Raw genomic sequence first — 19371 nt, 5'->3', positions numbered from 1 at the left:
TTCTAATCAGGTTTAGGTGCTGGAATATACCTGCTTGCTGTGAAACCAAGAGGTAAGGGGGAATACTTAATACAAGAGATGAATTTCAAGCTGTGGTCTGCAGGTCTCTGCTGATCCATAGGATGTTATCACAGGGCAGTAGCTCTTCCTGTGCCCAATTCACCTGTCTGTACAAAATTGTCCACCCTTAATTCAGAGTGTTAAACATGAGTGAGATGTGGTAGCAATCAAGCAAGTGGATGGGTCAAGTCACAAACTTGTGAAGACTTGATCCATGTTATGAACACAGTGATGAACCCTAAAGATACCTTTAGTTGCACCTGATGTGCTTTTATCATCCTGTCTGAAACTGTTCTTTCTCTCCTTCCTTATGTGTGCTGTTTGCACAGAGTATGTTGCACTCTATTCATATTCAAGCTCTGAGCCTGGAGATCTGACTTTCATGGAAGGTGAGGAAATCCTGGTGACCCAGAAGGAAGGGGAATGGTGGACTGGGAGCATTGATGGCAGAACTGGAATCTTCCCCTCCAATTATGTCAGACCAAAGGAGCAAGAAGTGAGTTCGTATTCTGAGAATTAACACGTGATCCTTTCTCCCAGTTTTATTATATTACTGATAGTGATATCTCCAGCTCTTAGATAGTGAGTTCAAGCAGAACTTAATGTCCTTGAGAGAAACCAAAAGCATGAGTAGCCTGAGTGCTCAATCAGTGCTCTGGTCACAGGGCCACTCTGCCTTGCTGTGCAGGCTGGTATTTTGTTAAATATGGGCTCAAAATTGAAATCTCCAGGTGCTTTTCTGTACCCCTGCTTCAAGTTGGTGTAACCTCTACTGTTCTTATTGCATAATAAAAAATTATTGTTATGTCTTTGTAGGTTTCTAGTAATGCTGGCAAAACTGGAACAATAAATAAGAAACCCGGTAAGTGTGTGACAACATTTTCACTTGTAGGACTGTTTCTTAAGTGACTGTAAGTGTTCAGGTTTGTAGGAGTGTTTTAGTGGTGGCTAATATGCTTAGCTCCAAGCTACCTGCCAGAGTATTTCTGTGGGTTTAGCCCTTCCTGTAATGAAAAAATGAAAAATGCAATTAATATCTTATCTTTTCAGAAATTGCTCAGGTTACTACTGCCTATGCTGCATCAGGAAGTGAACAGCTTAGTCTTGCTCCAGGACAGCTAATTCTGATTCTGAAGAAAAATGCCAGTGGATGGTGGCAAGGAGAGTTGCAGGTAGTTATTGAAAGAGAACTAATGTGACTCCATGAGTGGGAAGGAGGAGGTAATCTTGGGTTTACTTGAGAAAAAAAAAAAAAGGATGTTCTGTTCTAAAAGTTGGATAGAAGTTATTTGCACCTTGTTTAAGTATTTGGGGGAAAAGGGTTATTTAATAAATCTTGGGTTTCTGGGCTTTTTTGTTTATTTTGTGCCTGGGAGGAGGAAGAGAGATGTTGACATTTAATGAATTAGTTAGGATTTAATAGACAAAACATTAGATTGTAAAATAATTCTAGTGAAAAATTCCTTACAAGTTGGAATTGGAAGCTTGTATATTGTAAAACCTGATGTTTCCAGTTTTCTCCTTTCCCCACCTAGTGATGAATTTCTAGTTCCAAGGGTTGAAGGCACTGTTATATGACATTCTTCTTAAATCATAGTTAGTCCTTTTACTTTTGGAGCCACATGCATATTGTCCATAACAGCCTTCATCTTTGCAACCAGTGCAAAAAGTTAAATCACTACCTTACACTGTTTTCCTTACCATTTTCTTCAGCTGACTTTTAGCTGACTGCAGGTTAAACAGGAAGAGTTGATTCCAGTACTGAATTCTGCTTCCAGTATGGGGGTTGAAGAAAGCAACAGAAAGTTACACCCTCTTAATATTGCTTAACTGGCCTTTCCCAGGGTATTCTGTAGCTGCACACACTCTGTTCTGAGTAAATATTCTTGTTAACATCTTGGGAATGTTAACATCTTGGTGGAATGTTCATAGGGCAGAATTTCATCCCTACAATTAAATTGTGTGCTGAAGTCATTAGCTGCACTTAAAAATTTTGGATTAATACTTTACAGAACTTATTAAGGTGCAGGTTTATTTGAATTGGGTTGTTTTATCCTATAGCAAATCTTTTTTTCCTCTTGAGATCTATTTAGTATTTAGTTGGTGCTTGGAATCCTGACTTTTTGTCTTTTGTTGGCAAAACTTTATGACCTATTTGTTGCTTGTTTTTCCAGTCTATAAACTCTTTTTTAATTGTGTAATAACTGTTTTAAACATTTACAGGCAAGAGGGAAAAAGAGACAGAAAGGATGGTTTCCTGCCAGCCATGTGAAATTACTGGGTCCAAGCAGTGAAAGAACCACATCTGCTGCTCCCTCAGGTAAAAAAAAAAGACTTTGTATGTCATTTAGAAGATTTTATGTAACTTTTTCAGTTGTTCAGATTATGTCTGAATTACATAACTAGCACAGTATTATGTCATTATTTAAAGTTCTATTCAGAATCTGGGTCTTTTTACAGACATGTCCATTCGTCTTTCCAAGAAAGGTAAATCCCATTAATTTCTTAATCAAAACAGTTCTTTACAGGGTCCCTCACTTGCCCATACTGTTCTCTACATACCTTACAACAGAAAGACTCAGTCACATAAAAGATGTTTATAACCAAAAATGGTAAGGATCAGCAGTCCATCTTCTGTGGCAGGAGCATATTAATTTTGCTGAATGCACTGAAGAGCCACACTGATCTCATTTGGAAACTACATGTGCTAGAAAAATCTTACAGAAAACCAGCAGCCACTGACAAACACTTGGAATTACATGCACTGCTTCTTATTAGGAGCAGCAAATTTCCACTAGATTTTATTTGAATGACTGGATACAAACAATATTATTTCACAGAAAAGGAGCTTTTTTTGTTCTGCAGGCTTAATTTCTGCTTTTCTTTACAGCTATGCTTTACTTATACAACAGTTTCCTGAGTATTGCAGGAGAAAACTTCTCTTTGACTAAGCTAGCAGCTCACAGTTAGCTAACATGCATTTCCTCTTCCTTTGCCACATTTTTTTCACAGTGATCAGCTATAAGATAATCCAATCAACTTTCTTTTCTGAGCTGGTAAAAGAATACTTTATTATATTATTATTAATGATATAATAATATAATATAATATATAATTATATATGTTATATATAATTAATTAATACTAGTATGATTTAAAGCATACTTTATTATATTTTTAAATGTTTAGAGGGTTAATATATACTATACCAGCTGAATGTATTTTCTGTATAAGCCCATGGACACATAAAGTGTAAATAAAGACTACTGCCTGGCTCAATTTAAAAAAAAAAAAAGTAAAAGAAAAGAGAGAACAGTTCCACATCAAGAGAAGGTCATGTGGCATTTTTCTTATGTAATAATGTATGTGAAATTATCTTAATACTTGTGCAACAGTGTTCTGCTCTTTCTGTTGATTCCCTGCAGTGTGTCAGGTGATAGCCATGTATGATTACATGGCAAACAATGAAGATGAGCTCAGCTTCTCCAAAGGGCAGCTTATTAATGTGCTGAACAAAGATGATGCTGACTGGTGGCAAGGAGAAATCAATGGTGTGACAGGTCTCTTCCCCTCAAACTACGTGAAGATGACCACAGATTCTGATCCAAGTCAGCAGTGTAAGCAACTTCTGTTTTTTCATTAATTTTGTTTCATTATTTCAAAGGTGCATTTCAATTTTGCTGTTTTGTGTTTGGATTTTGGAGCTGAATCAGCTGAATATATTTAAATACTTTAAATCCTCTTTCTTTAGATACTTTACTATAGTATTAAGTACTTCAAATACTTTTCTGTTGAACCTGCAAAGAGCCAGCATGTTATCAGCCAGATAGTGGGTAATAGTAGAGTCCTAGGTTGGGCTAAAAATACTAGATTTAGTAGGTGTTCCCCTAGCATTTAAGATGCTGATGTTTGATAAATGACACAGTCTGAGTCAGTGCAGACATTCTGTGCTCAATTAGAGAACTTCCTCCGGCCTCATGAAATAGAAAACAAAAGTCACTCTTAAAAGGTGATTACATTTAAACTTCCAATTCAATAAAAACAACCACAGAAAGATTAGGAAAAATATTCTGGCACTGGTAAGTCCTCTAGCCTATGGTAAATACATATGTTCTAGCCCCTAGTGATCTTGCTTCCATCCAATTCTGATAAAAAATATATTTTAAAACATGGCAAGCTGCAAAGTGTAAGCAGCAAACTGGAAACTAAATGCTAGAATATATACCATGTGCTCAAAAATTTCTCTGCCTTTTTTGCATGCAAACACAGTAAAGGTTTCTGTTCCACCCACAGACACACACTGGGGTTTTTTGTGGCCATTCTCCCCAGAGAAAGTTAACACCATTTTTACTCCCTCCACTTTTCATCCTGGAGCACTGCGATTAAACCAACTTCTGCATCAGCCTGTGATATCAGTAGCTTTGGGAACACATCTTGACATAAAAGTTACTCCTTTTACTTGTCCCTTCACTTTTTTTCCCCCCTAGGCATTCTTTGTGGTTTCCTTAGCATAAAGAGACACATCCAGAAGTCTGGTTAAGGCTGACTCTTAATTGCCTGTACTGTGTCTGTGGAGCAGTGATTTGATCAGCACAGTTGCTTTGTTTCAGAACAATTCATAGACTTTGTAATGAAGGTACAACTTGGATCGAAAAGCTAAAATATTTACTCTGGGTAGCTTTTTTATGGTACCTGGGCAAAAAGACAGTATTCACCCCTCTTTTGGGTTTCTTTTTAGCTAAATTACATCATCTGTGCTTGCATTTTTAGCAACACATTGATTAATTTTAATTTTTTTTTTTAAATATATATATTGCTCTGGCTGGTGTGGCTGTGTTGTCAAACACCTTCTGGTTAATGGTTGGACTAGATGATCTTGAAGGTCTTTTCTAGCTAAGGTAATTCAGTGATTGTTAGGTTCAGCATTTAGGTTGAACTTAACATTCTTTTGATTACATATCTCTAGTTCATTAAAATGAACACTTGAAAGTTTTGTTTTGTATATGTAGAGACAAAAATCTTAATTTTGAAAAAGTAGCATAGACCAAATCCTGATGGGCTATAAAATGAAGATTCTGGCTGAGTATTTAAACTGTCTGAATTTCAATGGAGATACTGCCCTATCACACTGTGTTTCCATTTTGGGTTACGTAGCTGGATACAGTAAGTGGCAGATGACTACATAAACCACTGATTTTCAGCAAAATGGTGTAGTTGGAAGCATTTGATATTAAGTTTTTCTCATTGTCAGCTGGTATGTCATTAGACTGTCTTTTTCTCAGGTTTCAATGTTGTGGAATAAAAATATTACCATCCACATGAAACTGTGGACAGAATTGTCCTTCTAAAGTACATGGACAAAAATCAGCCAGGGGCAGTCAGCAAAGAGCAGATGTGCTCCAGGTCATCTGCTCATAGAGTCATAGAAAGAGTTCTGAGATAAAAGTCTGTCTTCCATAAAGCATACATACTGGTGTTTAATTAAGAAAATCTACCCATTGTTGATTTTTTTTTTTTTTTTTTTAGTTCTCAGAGTATTTCAATTAAGCTTCTTTATATATCAGTTTTGTGCTGGGATTCACCACTCTTTTGTGGTACTAAAACATTTACATGTGGAAACCTGATAAAGATTCCTTAAAACCAGCACTGCTCTTTAGCTCAAGTGCAGAATTGTGCAAATAGTGTTACACAGATTTCAGCTGTGCTGTGCTCCTATGGGGTGAAGTCAGAGCTAGTAAGTTGTGTTAACAGTAAGCTTGTGCTGTGCAGTTCTTCTGTAACCAGAGAAATACTTAAATCTGACTGACCTTTCAAACATGCTTGGATTTCCTTAAAATATTTTTTGCTATTATTTATATATATTGCAGAAGCTATCACTAATATTCCTGAAAAATCATTAAGGAATTGGCTTACAGAAATGTTGATGTGGGGGACCAGCCTGGAGATAAAACAATAGAATTTTTAAATGCATTGTTATAATTTAAAGAATTGTTAACCTGAGTATTGTAATGCTTCTGTTGAAGAATAGCAGTTTCTCCCTCTGTCTCTTCTAGTCAGTCAAATGTAGTAGCAGTTGAAAGGCACATTTGCTTTATTCAGATAGAGTTGCAGGCTAGAAAAACTGCTTTTCCTTCAAATTAAAACTTCAGTACATGGCCCACCTTTGTACCCAGTCTTTTCTGGGGTTCACCAGTTATAGCTAAAAAGAGTTGGAGGGATGTTTCTTCTCTTAGGTTGCTGAAATAGCTCTCTGGACTGAAAAAGCTGTGCTGACAAGATAACCTTTCCTGTTGGTGTAGATGCACATCCTGGCACAGGGTCTCTGCAAGGAAAAAAGTCAGCTGAGGGGGTCATAGATCTGTCAACAGGGCTCTTAAATACAACCAGGTCCTGGTGACTGCAGAACACAGAGTATCTGAGAGTCATGATCTCAGTGACCTTAGTGGTGGTTAGACTGAATCACATTTTAATGATATTTTAGCAGTCCTTGTTCTAGTGTTTACACAGAAGCCATCACTAAGAGTAAATAAGATATGCAGGAAGTTTAAAAAAAATAGCTGTATATTGATGGTAAAGGAATTTATATCATCTCGTAGTCATCTATTCATTGTTCAGTGCTTGCTCAACCATTCAGAGTCAGATATTTTGTGTATTGCCAGTACCTGCCTAGTACAAGTCTTCCAGGCTGTCTTCCATTCTTCCCAACAGGTGTGGTAGGCATTGTACAATTACCCCTTTACAGTTCTTTCCTATGGCCTGGTCTGGAGATAATTTTGTCATTACAGCCAGCCCTCATCTCTCTAAATGGTTCTTCTTAGAATTTTGTTCTCTCTGTATCTCTTGACTTTTTCAGCAAGGTAACTTTTTTCAGTTATTGTCTCGTCCATGGGACCTATCTGAGCATTGTCCTTATATTTTCTTTGAGATTTTTCTCAACTTTCATACCTCAGAAGCAAGACTGATGCTCCACACTTGGTTGGTGGATGTCTTACAAAACTATTAGTGAGGTGTTAATCACCCAGAGACATTATTGCTGAGAGCTGGATAACTCAGCCAGGTGGATTTATCTACACTCAGTGTGCAGAGGCTTCTGCTTCATCTTACCTGAGGTCTCTCATCTCACATTGTTAGGCTGCTCTTCCACAGAACTGAATCTTGTACCAATTCTTTCTACTCTAATGTAAATACAGTTACTGCTTCAATTTTATTTTTTGTTCCCATAGCCCAGCATTGCTGCAGTTCCTCAGGCATCTTAAGTTTCTCCTTCAGGTGCTTAGATGTGAACTTCAGGTAGTCCCCATGGCCTGATCAGCACCTCCTTCCCCAGTTTAAACCTCTCTGCTCTACTCTGGTTAGACTGGGAAAGGATCCCCTCTCCATAGACTGTCCTTGACATGCATATGACAGTGTTATGAATTTCCTTAGCATCCAGACCTGGCATTTTTACTAATACCACTAGATCTAATTTTTTTTCCTCCCCAAACATTACTTGTATGTGTGACACGTCAGAGACATGAGGCAAGTCCTGTCCTTTTAACGAGACTCTGTTTCTAGAAGTTTTATCTACATGCACAAAAGATCATTAGTAATTCCTATCCACCGCTGCCTAATGAATGAAGCTGACTGATTATCAGGGGTCTTTCCAGTAAAAAAACTCATGTGAATATGCTTGTGGAAGGTGTATTTCTGTGTCTATATATGGACAACATATTCTGAAGTTTTCTGTTTACTGCCAAGTAACTTCCCTTTATGGTTATGGAGTAAGAGTTGATGGTATCAGTAGCCTTGAGGTGTTGCATGTTGCAGGTCCACATTAATTTTTAACATGTGAAGATAAAGAATTTCTTAATATATTTCTGTATATTTTAAATATTTTTTATTCATATATTTCATCTATTTCTCAGTAGCCCCATAACTTAGCCCCTTTTACTGAGGATCAAATACAAAATCAGTCCCCTGGTTCATGGTGACATAGTAATTTTGTATTTCTGGAACTGTTTGGTGAATGTCAGTCATACTTGATAAAAGCTTTCAGGTTGAAATTCTGGGATTTGGAATAAGTCTCTGGATTGTCCACAGAGTGTGAGTGGCTGCAGCCCACCTCATACATGTGCCTTCAGCCTAACCCTGCAGTGCATCTTCTAGACTCTGTAGAGCTTGGTTTCTGATGGGAATATTGAGTGATATGGAATGTCCTATTTCCTGAAAACATATCACTAGGGACAAAATTTGATTTGGTTTCAGGCTCTGAGCATAGTCAAACAGGATAATTTTTATGTGCCAATATGAATAAATACCATTAAGGCTTTTCTTAACAATTTTAGTTTTTATCTGAATTTCCAATGTTACTCAGGAGAAATCCTGGCTTTGGTGAAATCCCAGGGAATTTTGCAGTTACCCTTAAAGAACCCTTAGGGCTTGAACTTGTGTTGTTGAGACTGCATAACAGAGATTCTCCTTGGGAAACTCTTCTTCAAGATAATCAGCTGTAAGTGGTTTTTCAGAGTCAGTGGTGGCTGGCTGCAAGTACTTAAAACTGTGTGTGTCTATAAATACAAAACTGCAGGAGTAGAAGCTCAGGATGTCTGTTTTCAGAAAGTTGAATGGAAGTTATTCCTTTCTGACCTTTTCAGTGGTGTTCTGTCTTTTGTCCGTAGAACTCATGTGTTTCACTCTTCAAATTTATGTTCATTTTATCCTTCATTTTTTTTTGTTTTGTTTTTTTTAGGACCCAATGTTGTCTTCCAGTGTGAAAGCACCTCAGAGACCCACTATCCAAGTTTGACTGTAGCGTGGAGGCAGGGTGGCAGCCCTGCTCATGTATCTCTGACTCAATCCTTTTGCTGCGTTTGAACCTTAGATCCAGACAAGAAATTAGGTTTTTGTGGGTTTTTCTTATAATCTACAGTTAACAGTTGATTTGTAAAAGCAGAAAGGATAGTGGGTCTTTGTGTGGCTTTCACTGCTGTTCATTCTTGTTTCCTTTAGTATTTTTCTTTGGTATTGATAATCGTGGATCATTAGCATGCATATCAAGTTATCCTTTCCATGGTGGGATTGCAGACACACAAAGACCCACTATTTGCACAGTTTATCTGAGCTGTTTTTCAATGGGCAGTTGTGTTCTTTTGATGTTGTAATGTACATACTTTGCAGAATTAAAATGTTCACTGATTACTGTTCTAATGGATTTGATTTAATCACTTGCATATTGAGCATTTAGAATTAGCAGCCTACAAGGCTCATCCAGAAAAGAAACCCTACCTGTCTCTGCTGCTGATAGTCACTGTGATTACAAAAATACTACAAGACCTAAGATTTAGATCTGGAGCCAGTCCATCCAGACTTTTAATACCATTTTTAACAGTGGGAAAGGACTATTAGGCATAGAGTGGAGGGTATTTAAATTTTTTTCTTCCTTCACAGTAGTATTTGAGCAGGAATTCAGGTTGTTTTGGCTTGATGTGTCTTATTCCCAAACAATCTCCTTGCTTTAAACACTTTATTCTGAAAATTCATATTTGCTTTCAGGTTTAGCAAACATGTAGTGGTTACTGCAGTAAGTATTTACACAGCCTCTGTGCTACTGAGACCCTTTCCCTGCCCCTTTTTTCATGAGTTAATTGAGGGCACTGAACAGTGTTTGTTTCTGGCTGTGGCCTGCAGTGATTTAAAGTTAAGTAGTTTCTGAAAGCTGCTGCTCTAAATGAGCAGCCTGATACACAGAGAGCCTGGTGAAAGAGATGCTGCCAGAAAAGAAACACAAACAGAAACCTGGAGCTGAAGGCAGAGCATTTGGGTTTAAAAATAAAACTATATTCCTCTGCTCAAAAATGGTCTTTCAAGGTACACTTAATGTCTATCAGCAGGATGGTGCAGTAAAACACCCACATTTTATTAGTTTGGGGGAAGTGAAGAACTGGGACTTCAGGACTCTAACCCTGATACCCCTTTAAATAATAGGAGTAACTTAAGAGCAGAGTACTTGGCTGATTAAATAGCTCTGTGCTCCTGTACCACCAGATCTAGCAGACATGGTACTTAATTTAGTTGGTTTCCTGAGCTTGGTTATGAAACAGCAAAGGTCACTTATGCAATCAGAAATGTTTACAAAGCACTGTATGTTTACTGTGTATGTGTGTGTATATATACTTGAATGTTGTGAAGGTACTATCAGGAAAAGTTTAGTCCAATTGCAGAGATTTAAAAGCCTTTCTCCAAAGTTTCTATAGAAAGAGAGGGATGTTATGTATTTAATATTCTTGATCAAATAATGTATATGTGCCCTTTAGTTCAGAGAGAGATCTTTTGTGCAATATGGACTGCAGCAATGTGCCTACATAAAACTCCAAATGGATTTTTATTCTGGATGTATTTTGTTGAAACAAATATTTTGTTACAGAATGAAATGGTGTTACTGTAGGCAAATAATGTGCTAGATAATTCCTCAAGTATTCTGGGTCACTTGTTTTCCTTATGAAACTACACTTAAAGTATTTCTACTAAAATATACTAATCACCCTCAATTGCCTTCCCTGAATTTCTGGCTTTGAAATCCTGTGTAATGGAGGCTGAAATGGGTTGGGCTACACCAGTGGCATCAAGCAGTCACTTACTGTAGGCTAATGATTGGGTGATTTTATAAATTATCCCATTTCTAAAAGGCACTGTTCACCTGTGGGATGTCAGCCAAACCGACCTCCCAGTGTCCAGTGACAGTTTTCTTTGCCAAATTGCTGGTAGTTGTCTCTGAAAAATCAAAACCAACTTCACATCCTATCTGGGATGTTCTGGGAAATAGTTACATGGCATTTTCCAAAACCAACTGCGTTTGTAACTGATATAGGAGGAGATTAGGGTAGTATTTAATAAAGTATCACTCTTGGCTATGTAGATATGAGCACTGATGATTACTGAAACAGCTGCCCCAAAGTGATGAGAATTGAAATGAACCATTTGGGGCTTTTACTGTTATCTTTTTGTGTTTCAGTATTACCTGAGTGTGCTCTGAATTCTCTAATAAAAAAAGACAATAATAATTACAATAATGTGCCCTAATAATGCAGATTGAAAGAGACCTATTCCCTGCCTTCAGTATTTATTTCTGCTGCAGGAGTCTGCCTGGCACAGCTCAGGAACAGCCACCTGAGAGCTCTGCTCTCCAGTGCACACTGGTGCAAAAAGAATTGACCATATGCATCAGATCAGTGATAGGAAAGATTGTGCCATTATACAATAATGTTCTGTATCAAAGCAGTGCAGCTCATACAAGCTGGGTTTAAATGACACTTTTTTTGTTCAAAAATTTTACTTTTTCTTCTGGTTGTGTGCAATCCACTCTCTTGTTGATAGATGTCAGTAGAAGCTGTCATCCCAGGCAGCCGAGTAAAACTGGAGTGTTCATCCCTTGTTTGGGTGAAAAAGGTTGGCTTTGGAACTCAGGACAAAGTGGAAACCAGAGTTATTTAAACTGGTGGTCCCAAGTCAAGAGGTGAGAGTTTAAATATTGCTGAGAGCCACACAAGGTTAACAGATAAAACTGAAGCCAAGCAGAAAAGCAAAATGTAGTGTTGGCTGCAGTGTGACACTTGCTTCATGTTTTTTCCTGTGGGGCAGCAGGTGACAGGGGCCAAGGTGTAACTGGGGGTAAGAATGCAAAAAATGATGCTGTAAGTGCACAGGTACTGAAACACTTCCCCTGTTTGCATGAGGAATGGGCAGCCTACAAAAGCTCAGAATCCAGAGCTGAGTTCCTGATCCCACAGTCAGATCCATGCAGGAAGCTCTGGTGCCAGCACCAGGAACAGGTTGCAGGGCTGGGGTGGGTGCTGGTGAAGGGCTGTGAGGTGATGCAAAGCTCTGTCCTGTTGTCACTGTCACCAGTCAGGAGTGCAGAGGGCATCCAAAGCACACAACACACTCATAACTGCAATGTCTCCTACCAGCCACTGAGTATTTATGCCATCTTGATGCTTTGTCAGGTTGTATCCTTGTGTGATTTTCTCGAGTTGAAAACACCTGTAAATAAGTCTGCCTGTAGGAATGCCGACTGACCTGGGCCTGTAGTGGTGTTGGGAGCTGCTACAGGGTCTTGCTACTTTCATGTAATGAACTAATAAAACTGCTATGTAATGGTGTGTGCTGCCTTAAAATCTCTTCTGTTGTTATTTTTCAAGCTAGAGTGTTAATGTTTGGGGTTTGTTGTTAAGACATGCAAATGCAGGTGATGCTTAGCATGAGGCAATTGTTCATCTTTCGTTTTGAACAAAGTTGTAAGATAACTATGCAAATGTATTTTATTAAAGGGACACATAAAAGGCTCTAGTTTGTCTGTTGTGGTTTCTTTGTCTGTCTGGGGAGGATTTTTACCCATCTGAATAGCTTGGTACAAGCATTATGGTACCTGGCTTTCTGATGGCACAGAGGCTACTGTCAGTGACAGGCAGTGACAGGAGTACCTGGCAAGTGAATTAGCCTGAAATGTGCCAAGAGATTGTAAAATGACCCTGGGTGATGTCTTGTACCATCAGTCTGCTCTCTGGCTGTACTAAGGAGACTGTTGAAAAGTCAGCCCATGGTACCTAAGGTGACATGTAGTCTTTCTATGGTAGCCTGGAAAAATAGAGGTGGGCTAGCACAGGCAAAAAAACCCTCAACTCTTATCTTTCTCCAGCCATACCAATGTGCTTGAGTTAAAAAAAAAAACAACCAACCAAATAAACAAAAAACCAACCATACCAAAAATCTACACACACCCCAAAACCCCCACAACCCTAAACAAGCTGTTTTCTCACAAATGCAATTTATAGAGGTCACCTCTACCCCTAATAGTCTTCACTGATGACCCAAAGCACTGATGCCTCTTGTGTAGGTAGGTCCTTCAGGACAAGTGCCTGAGCTCATGTTTGATGATGCCTTCCCAGAGCTGCCATTTTTCGTGTGTTTTTTAATTGTTCATTGAGTTGGGGAAGTTTGTTGGGGAAAGGGAAAAAGGCATTCGGTGCCCAAGAAGATGTGGGTGTGTTTGAAAGCCTTTTATCCATCTGGGGATATCCATTTATCTGTTCCTCAGTTCTCTGGAATTGGCTTTTAAGTAAAGGATTTTCATTCACTTTCCCTTTTGTAACAAAGTGAATTTTTTTTTTTTAATGGTGGTAGGTCTTATTCAGCTTTCTTTCACTGGAAGATTTCTTCAGCAAGTGTCATTCTTCTCCTTGAACTTAATCAAATCCAAAATATGTCAGTAGTTGAAAAGCTTTTCTCCCCAAGCCCCTCCCCCCATGTTTTTTCAGCATTTGAATCTCCTGCAGAGCAGAACATCTTTTGGCTGTGAAACTTGGTAGTTTTTATTGTGGGGGGAGCTGTGTTAGTAGGAAGAAAGTATTTCTTGTTCATGTGTATTTGGAGAGGGAAGTACAGTTTTAAAGACCACTTTAGAGACTGGGATTTCCTGTTTATTCCAGCTTGTTTTACTGTGCCCCTGTGAGACAGCTGCTTTCACATCTTGGAGTGCAGGATTTATCACAAAAGGTACCAGCAGTGTAGCAGGCATCACTTTCTGGCTGTGCCCCAAGTTTTGAAGGTACCAGAGGTGCAGCCCTTCTCTGTTAGGAGTTATTCTCAGGAGGGAGCTTGGCAGATCATGTCCCTGATTTTCTGAACAGCCTGGCATTACCTGACTTGCCCTCCAAACCTTTGCCAAGAGAGGGAGGTGAGTCCCCAGTGTGAGCAGCTGAGATTTCCCTCTCTGGGCTCTCCCAAAAACCTCACACCTTTTCCTGAGCTGTATGGGGAGCTTGGGATGAAGCTTTACAAGACAGAAGCCAAACTACAGCTTTCTGCCGCCAAAAAAAAAGAGGCAGTTTTACAGCTTCCATGCACATTCCTGGCTGTTAAACTAGCAGAAAATTACTGTTCTCCCTGGGGATTTGTTTGCTGCCAGGGTGTGAGCTGGGAGTCATCCTGAGTGGGATCTAAACTATTGCTTCCTTCTTGTAGGGTGTGCTGACCTCCAGAGCCTTGACACCATGCAGCCGATGGAGAGGAAAAGGCAGGGCTACATTCATGAACTCATTCAGACAGAAGAAAGGTATATGGATGATCTCCAGCTTGTCTTAGAGGTGAGATGTCTTAGATGGGAAAATCCATTTGGAAAAAGGACACCTCTGTCCTGCTGAGTTACAGCAATGGCAGTAAAGGGATCCTTAATGATCCGTGAAAAGCCAGAGGAAGAAAGAGAGCACCTCTCTTTCCAGTAACTGTTACGTGATGTGGTTTGGTCCCCAAGCAAAAACATCATGTTTATGAAAGCCATTGTCATACAAGGACCTTCTTATTTTCCCAGTCCTGTTCTTAGAAGGTGTTTGGACTCAGGGTACTGAGGATGGGCTGGGCCAGGGTGTCTGGCAAAGCTGCACAGGCTCAGACAGGAGCTGTATAAGCACCATGAAACTTTTATAGTCTGTCTTGGTTTCTGATTTTATTTCTGGAAGTAAAACCACCCCGGTAGGCAAGGCAGGAACTGACCAGCATTAAGTGATTTTTTTATGTCTCACTTTACCTTTCTGTATAAACCAGCTCTATGGTGCAGAGTTAAAGATGTTAAACAGATAAAGATACACAGATATTCTGCTGTCACAAGTGCTAGGAGGGACTTGCTTTTAACTTCTCAAAAACTGGACAATGAGCATTCAAAAAAAGTAAAATCCCTTCTAGACTTAACAGGAGGCTGAGCTGCTTTTACCTTTGAAAAATCACTCACCTTTCTGATTTTTGGACTGCAGGTTTTCCAAAAACCAATGGCTGATTCTGGCTGTCTCACAGAAGGAGAAATGGGGCTGATCTTTGTTAACTGGAAGGAACTCATTATGTCCAATACAAAGTTACTGAAGTAAGTACTTCCTCATGTTTTGATGTTTTCATCTGTATTCTCTTGCTCCTTTCCCCAGGAACTTTTCTGGTTTTCTAGTAAATATTCCTTGCAGATTATTTCCTGTGCATGGGTCCATTCTGAACAGCTAAATGCATTCAGACTGCCTCACAAAGAAGGAGCTGTTATGGGAGAGAAGGGAATAGAGCAGCAAGAACAGATGCACATTTGCTATAATACCTCAGAAATAGAGCCTATATCAAAGCATGCACACGGGACATGTTCTTCCCAGTTTTCTGCAAAACAGTCTTCTGTTCTCTAAAAATAAACTTTGGAGAGACAAAGTGGCTAATAACTCATGGCAATGGGATGCTGGTTGAATGTAGAGATTGATGCTGATTATTCCAGAAACCTCAAAGATGAGTCTGAGTCCAACAGGAGCCCATCAGAAGGCTGGTTCAGCCCAGCACGTTGGGGTCAGTGACTTCCCAGGGGTCCAGGCTGGACCCTGCCCTGCCTGGAGGTGCTGGTTCTGTGTCAAGGAATTAATCTTTCAGGGATGGATATTCTAAAGATCTTGATTTTTGGCCTGGCAGACACGTCAGCAAAGTTGGATGGTGATTTCTTTCCTTTTCCAGAGCCTTGCGAGTGCGTAAGAAAACGGGAGGAGAGAAAATGCCAGTGCAGATGATTGGGGACATCTTGGCAGCAGAGCTGTCCCACATGCAGGCCTACATTAGGTTCTGCAGCTGCCAGCTTAATGGAGCTTCATTGCTGCAGCAGAAAACTGATGAAGATGCTGATTTCAAAGACTACTTAAAGGTATCTCACTCAGTAGCTGTTGTGCTTTCTCCTTCCCTCAATGACAGGAGCCCATCTAACTGGCATCAGCCAGATCAAAATTACCCAGCAGAACCTTCCAAGGTGTATTTCTGTAGTCAGCATGGTTAACACTGTTCATGCTATTTGCATACCTGTCTTCCTTTCTAGCTAATTTATTCCTCTGTTTCCCATTCCATTACTCATTATGTCAGCATAACACTGACCCCATAGAACTATAGTGCTGGTGGCTGCACCTTCCCAAAAACTCGTGCTGTCAGAAGGGGGAAGAGTCTGTGGAGCTGGTAAATAAAAAAGCTATAGTTCTGGACACACTTGTAATTCAGTGCAGTGTTTCTGAAGAGTGGGGTTGCAGCCAGGGCCAGAGGTGTGCAGTGTCAGAGGGAGGCAAACTGCAGAGATGGATAAGGAACTGCTGCCATACTGCAGCTGTGGCAGTGGCTTTGAGGCCATGGGAGGAGAAATGCCACAACTATTGACATCAGGTGTTTGTTTCTTTTGTGGTTTTTTGTTTTTTTTAACCTGAGTGGAGCCTGTAGTTTCAAAAAAAAAAAAAAAAGATGGGATGGTTTTGAATGGAAGGATTCTGCATATATAATGATCCCTAGGCTTAAGCTGGCACAGCACCAGCTTTCCTGTTTGTTCTAGACACAAGTATTATTTGCTTACAAAAAACCTTATGATTTATTGGAATGATGAGAAAAATTAATTTGATGAGGCAGTTTTCAGTTGTTTAGTGATGAGTAATGCCATGTCTCTGTTAAATCTCTGGCTTGCCCCATAGAAACTTGCCTTGGATCCTCGTTGCAAAGGAATGCCCCTCTCCAGTTTCCTCCTGAAACCCATGCAAAGAATAACCCGTTACCCCCTGCTCATAAAGAGTGTGAGTATCCTCAGTGAGCTTCTGGAGAGAGGTTTGATTTAAGCAGAAGCAAAAAGCTTTGTCCCCTGGTGGGGATTTCTTTGCCAGTGTGAGTAACACCTGTCTTACCTCTATTTCCATCTTCTTTTCTCCCCTTTTTGATCCATACCAGATTCTGGAGAACACTCCAGAGAATCACCCTGATCACAGTAACCTCAGGCTGGCCCTGGAGCGTGCAGAGGAGCTCTGCTCCCAGGTGAATGAAGGGGTGCGGGAGAAAGAGAACTCAGACAGGCTGGAATGGATACAGTCCCACGTCCAGTGTGAAGGCCTTGCTGAGGTACCACCTTGGTGTTGGACACCAGAAAGTTTTCTGAAAGTTCTGAAAGTTTTTTTGGGGGGAGGAACGGGAGCCCTCGTTCCCATCTGTGGATGTGATCCAGTGCTGAGCATTTTATTCAATTCCGCTTGCAGCCGCGATGTGATGAGCCCTGGGAGTTCTTGGCAGTGGAGAAATCTTGATTTGCCAGCTTAAAGCTGATACCATTTAAATGGTTAAATGAGCAGAAATAACCCCAGAGTTGTTCTTGTGCTGCCCCTGTTACTATGTGTCCAGGTATTACTATGCAGAATTTCACTTTGGGTGTGTTTCCCAGGGTTTTCCTTCACACAGAAAGGGCACAGAAACCCTCACTGCCAGGTTCTCAGAGGTCTGTGAGGTTCAGGCTCCTCTGCCTTTCAGAACAGCTTCAAAATGAGGTGGTGTAACAGTTCTTCACTGGCTGCATAAGTAACCAGGGCTTGACAGGCCCAGAGGATCTGTCCTAGTTCCATCACCTAATTGTGCACCTCTAAGAGGCGGCTGTCAGGCTCTTCTTAAACACAGCTTCTGGACAACAGAAAAGTGGCCATGAGATAAATGCTTTCATCCAGTCAGACTCATGTATGTGTTATTGGTAAGGCTTAAATCTTCTTTAATCTGGGAGTAATGCTCATAGCATGGCAGATCAGAGCAGTGTCCTTTCTTTCCATTTGTAGCTAAATTCATTAAACAAAACAGAAGAGAATTCTGAGTGGCTTGAGCAATGTGGGCTGTGAAGAGGAGGAACTGATGTCTGCATTAACTCCCTGCCACTAATGGGTTTTTTCTCTCTTAGCAACCAGTGTTCAACTCCCTCACAAACTGCCTGGGACCACGGAAGCTGCTGCACAGTGGCAAACTGTACAAGGCCAAGAGCAACAAGGAGCTGTATGGATTCCTTTTCAATGACTTCCTCCTCCTCACCTACATGGTGAAGCAGTTTGTCTCTTCTGGCTCAGATAAACTGTTCAGCCCCAAATCCACCTCCCAGTTCAAAATGTACAAAATGGTGAGTGAATCAAGATGTCCTGTGTCCATGTTGATCCAGTGGGACTCAGCTTCTGATGAGGAATGCTCTTTTCCCTGCTGGGATTAGCCAGTTGGCCCCATCTCATCACTTGCTGTCACAGGGTACTGACAGCCAATGTGCATGAATGCTGTTGGCTCAGTCCCTGGGAAAGGACAGGCTTCTGTGGCTTGGTTTAATAAACACTTTGGTCCACTTTGGAGTAAAAGGTCAGAGATAACATTGTGCCTGAGCAGCTGAGTGGGATGTTCAGAAGTAGGAGGCTTGACTTGAGCTTGCACAAATTGGTGTATCCACAGGAAAATTCTAGTTCTTCTTCAGAAAGTAATAAAAAGTGCAAAACTTTAGTCTCTGTGTCCCCACATCCTCAGCATTTTGGAGTTGTGAAGGAAACTTCATGTACTGGGGCTGCTTTCTGATAGAGAAAGTGAGAGATTCCCAGGATTTCCAAGCTGCACACTGCAGCTCTACTTACACAATCCTGCCATGTTCACAAAGCTTTTCCTCTCAGAGGACAGACTTGGGTGTGTCACCAAAGTAGTTTTTTCTTTAAGTCCTTGCACACATTCTTCATACAGTGATCTGACTGTTCTGTCCTACAGCTTTCATTTTCCCTACAGTAAAGCAACAAATCTAAACATCCTTGTAGAGTTTCCACTTATTGTCAGGGTGATGCTGCCACAGTGATGTTTGCTTTCCTTTCAGCCTGTTTTCCTCAATGAAGTCCTAGTGAAACTCCCCACAGACCCTTCAAGTGATGAGCCAGTTTTCCACATATCACACATTGACAGAGTTTACACACTCAGAACTGACAACATTAATGAGCGGTGAGTAGTGAAAATGCAGAGACTTGGTCAGGGCTGCAGGCTGTGTTTCTGGGGAGCAGATGTGGGGGTCTTTGTGCTCAAGAACATCATTTAGTCCCTCAGTCAGGGAATCAACTTGTCTGACTCATTTGAATTACAATTTTTTTCTCATTATGTTCTGCTTGTGCAGCAGCTTTTGCATGGAATCCAGAGTCACATCCACTGCTCCTTGATGTTGCAGTTGTATGGAACAGTTTAGGGCTGAAAAGTCCAGAATCCCATAGGATTCTTCCCCAGTCCTGGTCAGTCTTTAATGTGACCAAGCAGTCTTTAATAAACACTATTTATTTAAGAAGATGTGGAAATGTGGCACAAGATGAAACAAAAAAGCTCCATTGTTTTAGTCCTTGAACTAACTTGATTCATGATGCCTCTGAAAACCCAGTGGGCGATGGGCAAAAGAGACTGGGGCAAGGTGGCTGATGCTGAGGTATCCTGCTGATACCTCCTGCTGAGGTTTCCTGCCTCTGGTATGACCCTGACCAT

The 19371-nt window shown here is 40.4% G+C and overlaps 1 protein-coding gene across 6 annotated transcripts in view; it reads left to right on the top strand.

Annotated features, from left to right (window-relative positions):
* The window catches only part of ITSN2 (intersectin 2), an 83295-nt gene that overhangs the window by 60605 nt on the left and 3319 nt on the right, over positions 1-19371 (top strand). For 4 of the 6 annotated variants that reach the window (XM_071742053.1, XM_071742055.1, XM_071742054.1 and 1 more), the window contains 12 exons: positions 390-556; positions 877-922; positions 1111-1232; positions 2284-2380; positions 3486-3677; positions 14059-14180; positions 14844-14950; positions 15568-15751; positions 16554-16652; positions 16804-16971; positions 17789-18001; positions 18725-18846. In XM_071742053.1, coding sequence (XP_071598154.1) covers positions 390-556; positions 877-922; positions 1111-1232; positions 2284-2380; positions 3486-3677; positions 14059-14180; positions 14844-14950; positions 15568-15751; positions 16554-16652; positions 16804-16971; positions 17789-18001; positions 18725-18846 — 1639 coding nt within the window. Of the gene's footprint in view, positions 1-389; positions 557-876; positions 923-1110; positions 1233-2283; positions 2381-3485; positions 3678-8788; positions 12381-14058; positions 14181-14843; positions 14951-15567; positions 15752-16553; positions 16653-16803; positions 16972-17788; positions 18002-18724; positions 18847-19371 lie in introns of those variants that run through there. The other 2 variants (XM_071742058.1, XM_071742059.1) reach the window with 1 other exon arrangement.

This window comes from Heliangelus exortis, chromosome 3 (genome assembly GCF_036169615.1).
Source record: "Heliangelus exortis chromosome 3, bHelExo1.hap1, whole genome shotgun sequence".
Classification (NCBI taxonomy): Eukaryota; Metazoa; Chordata; class Aves; order Apodiformes; family Trochilidae; genus Heliangelus; species Heliangelus exortis.
This window is presented reverse-complemented; position numbering and strand designations above follow the sequence as displayed.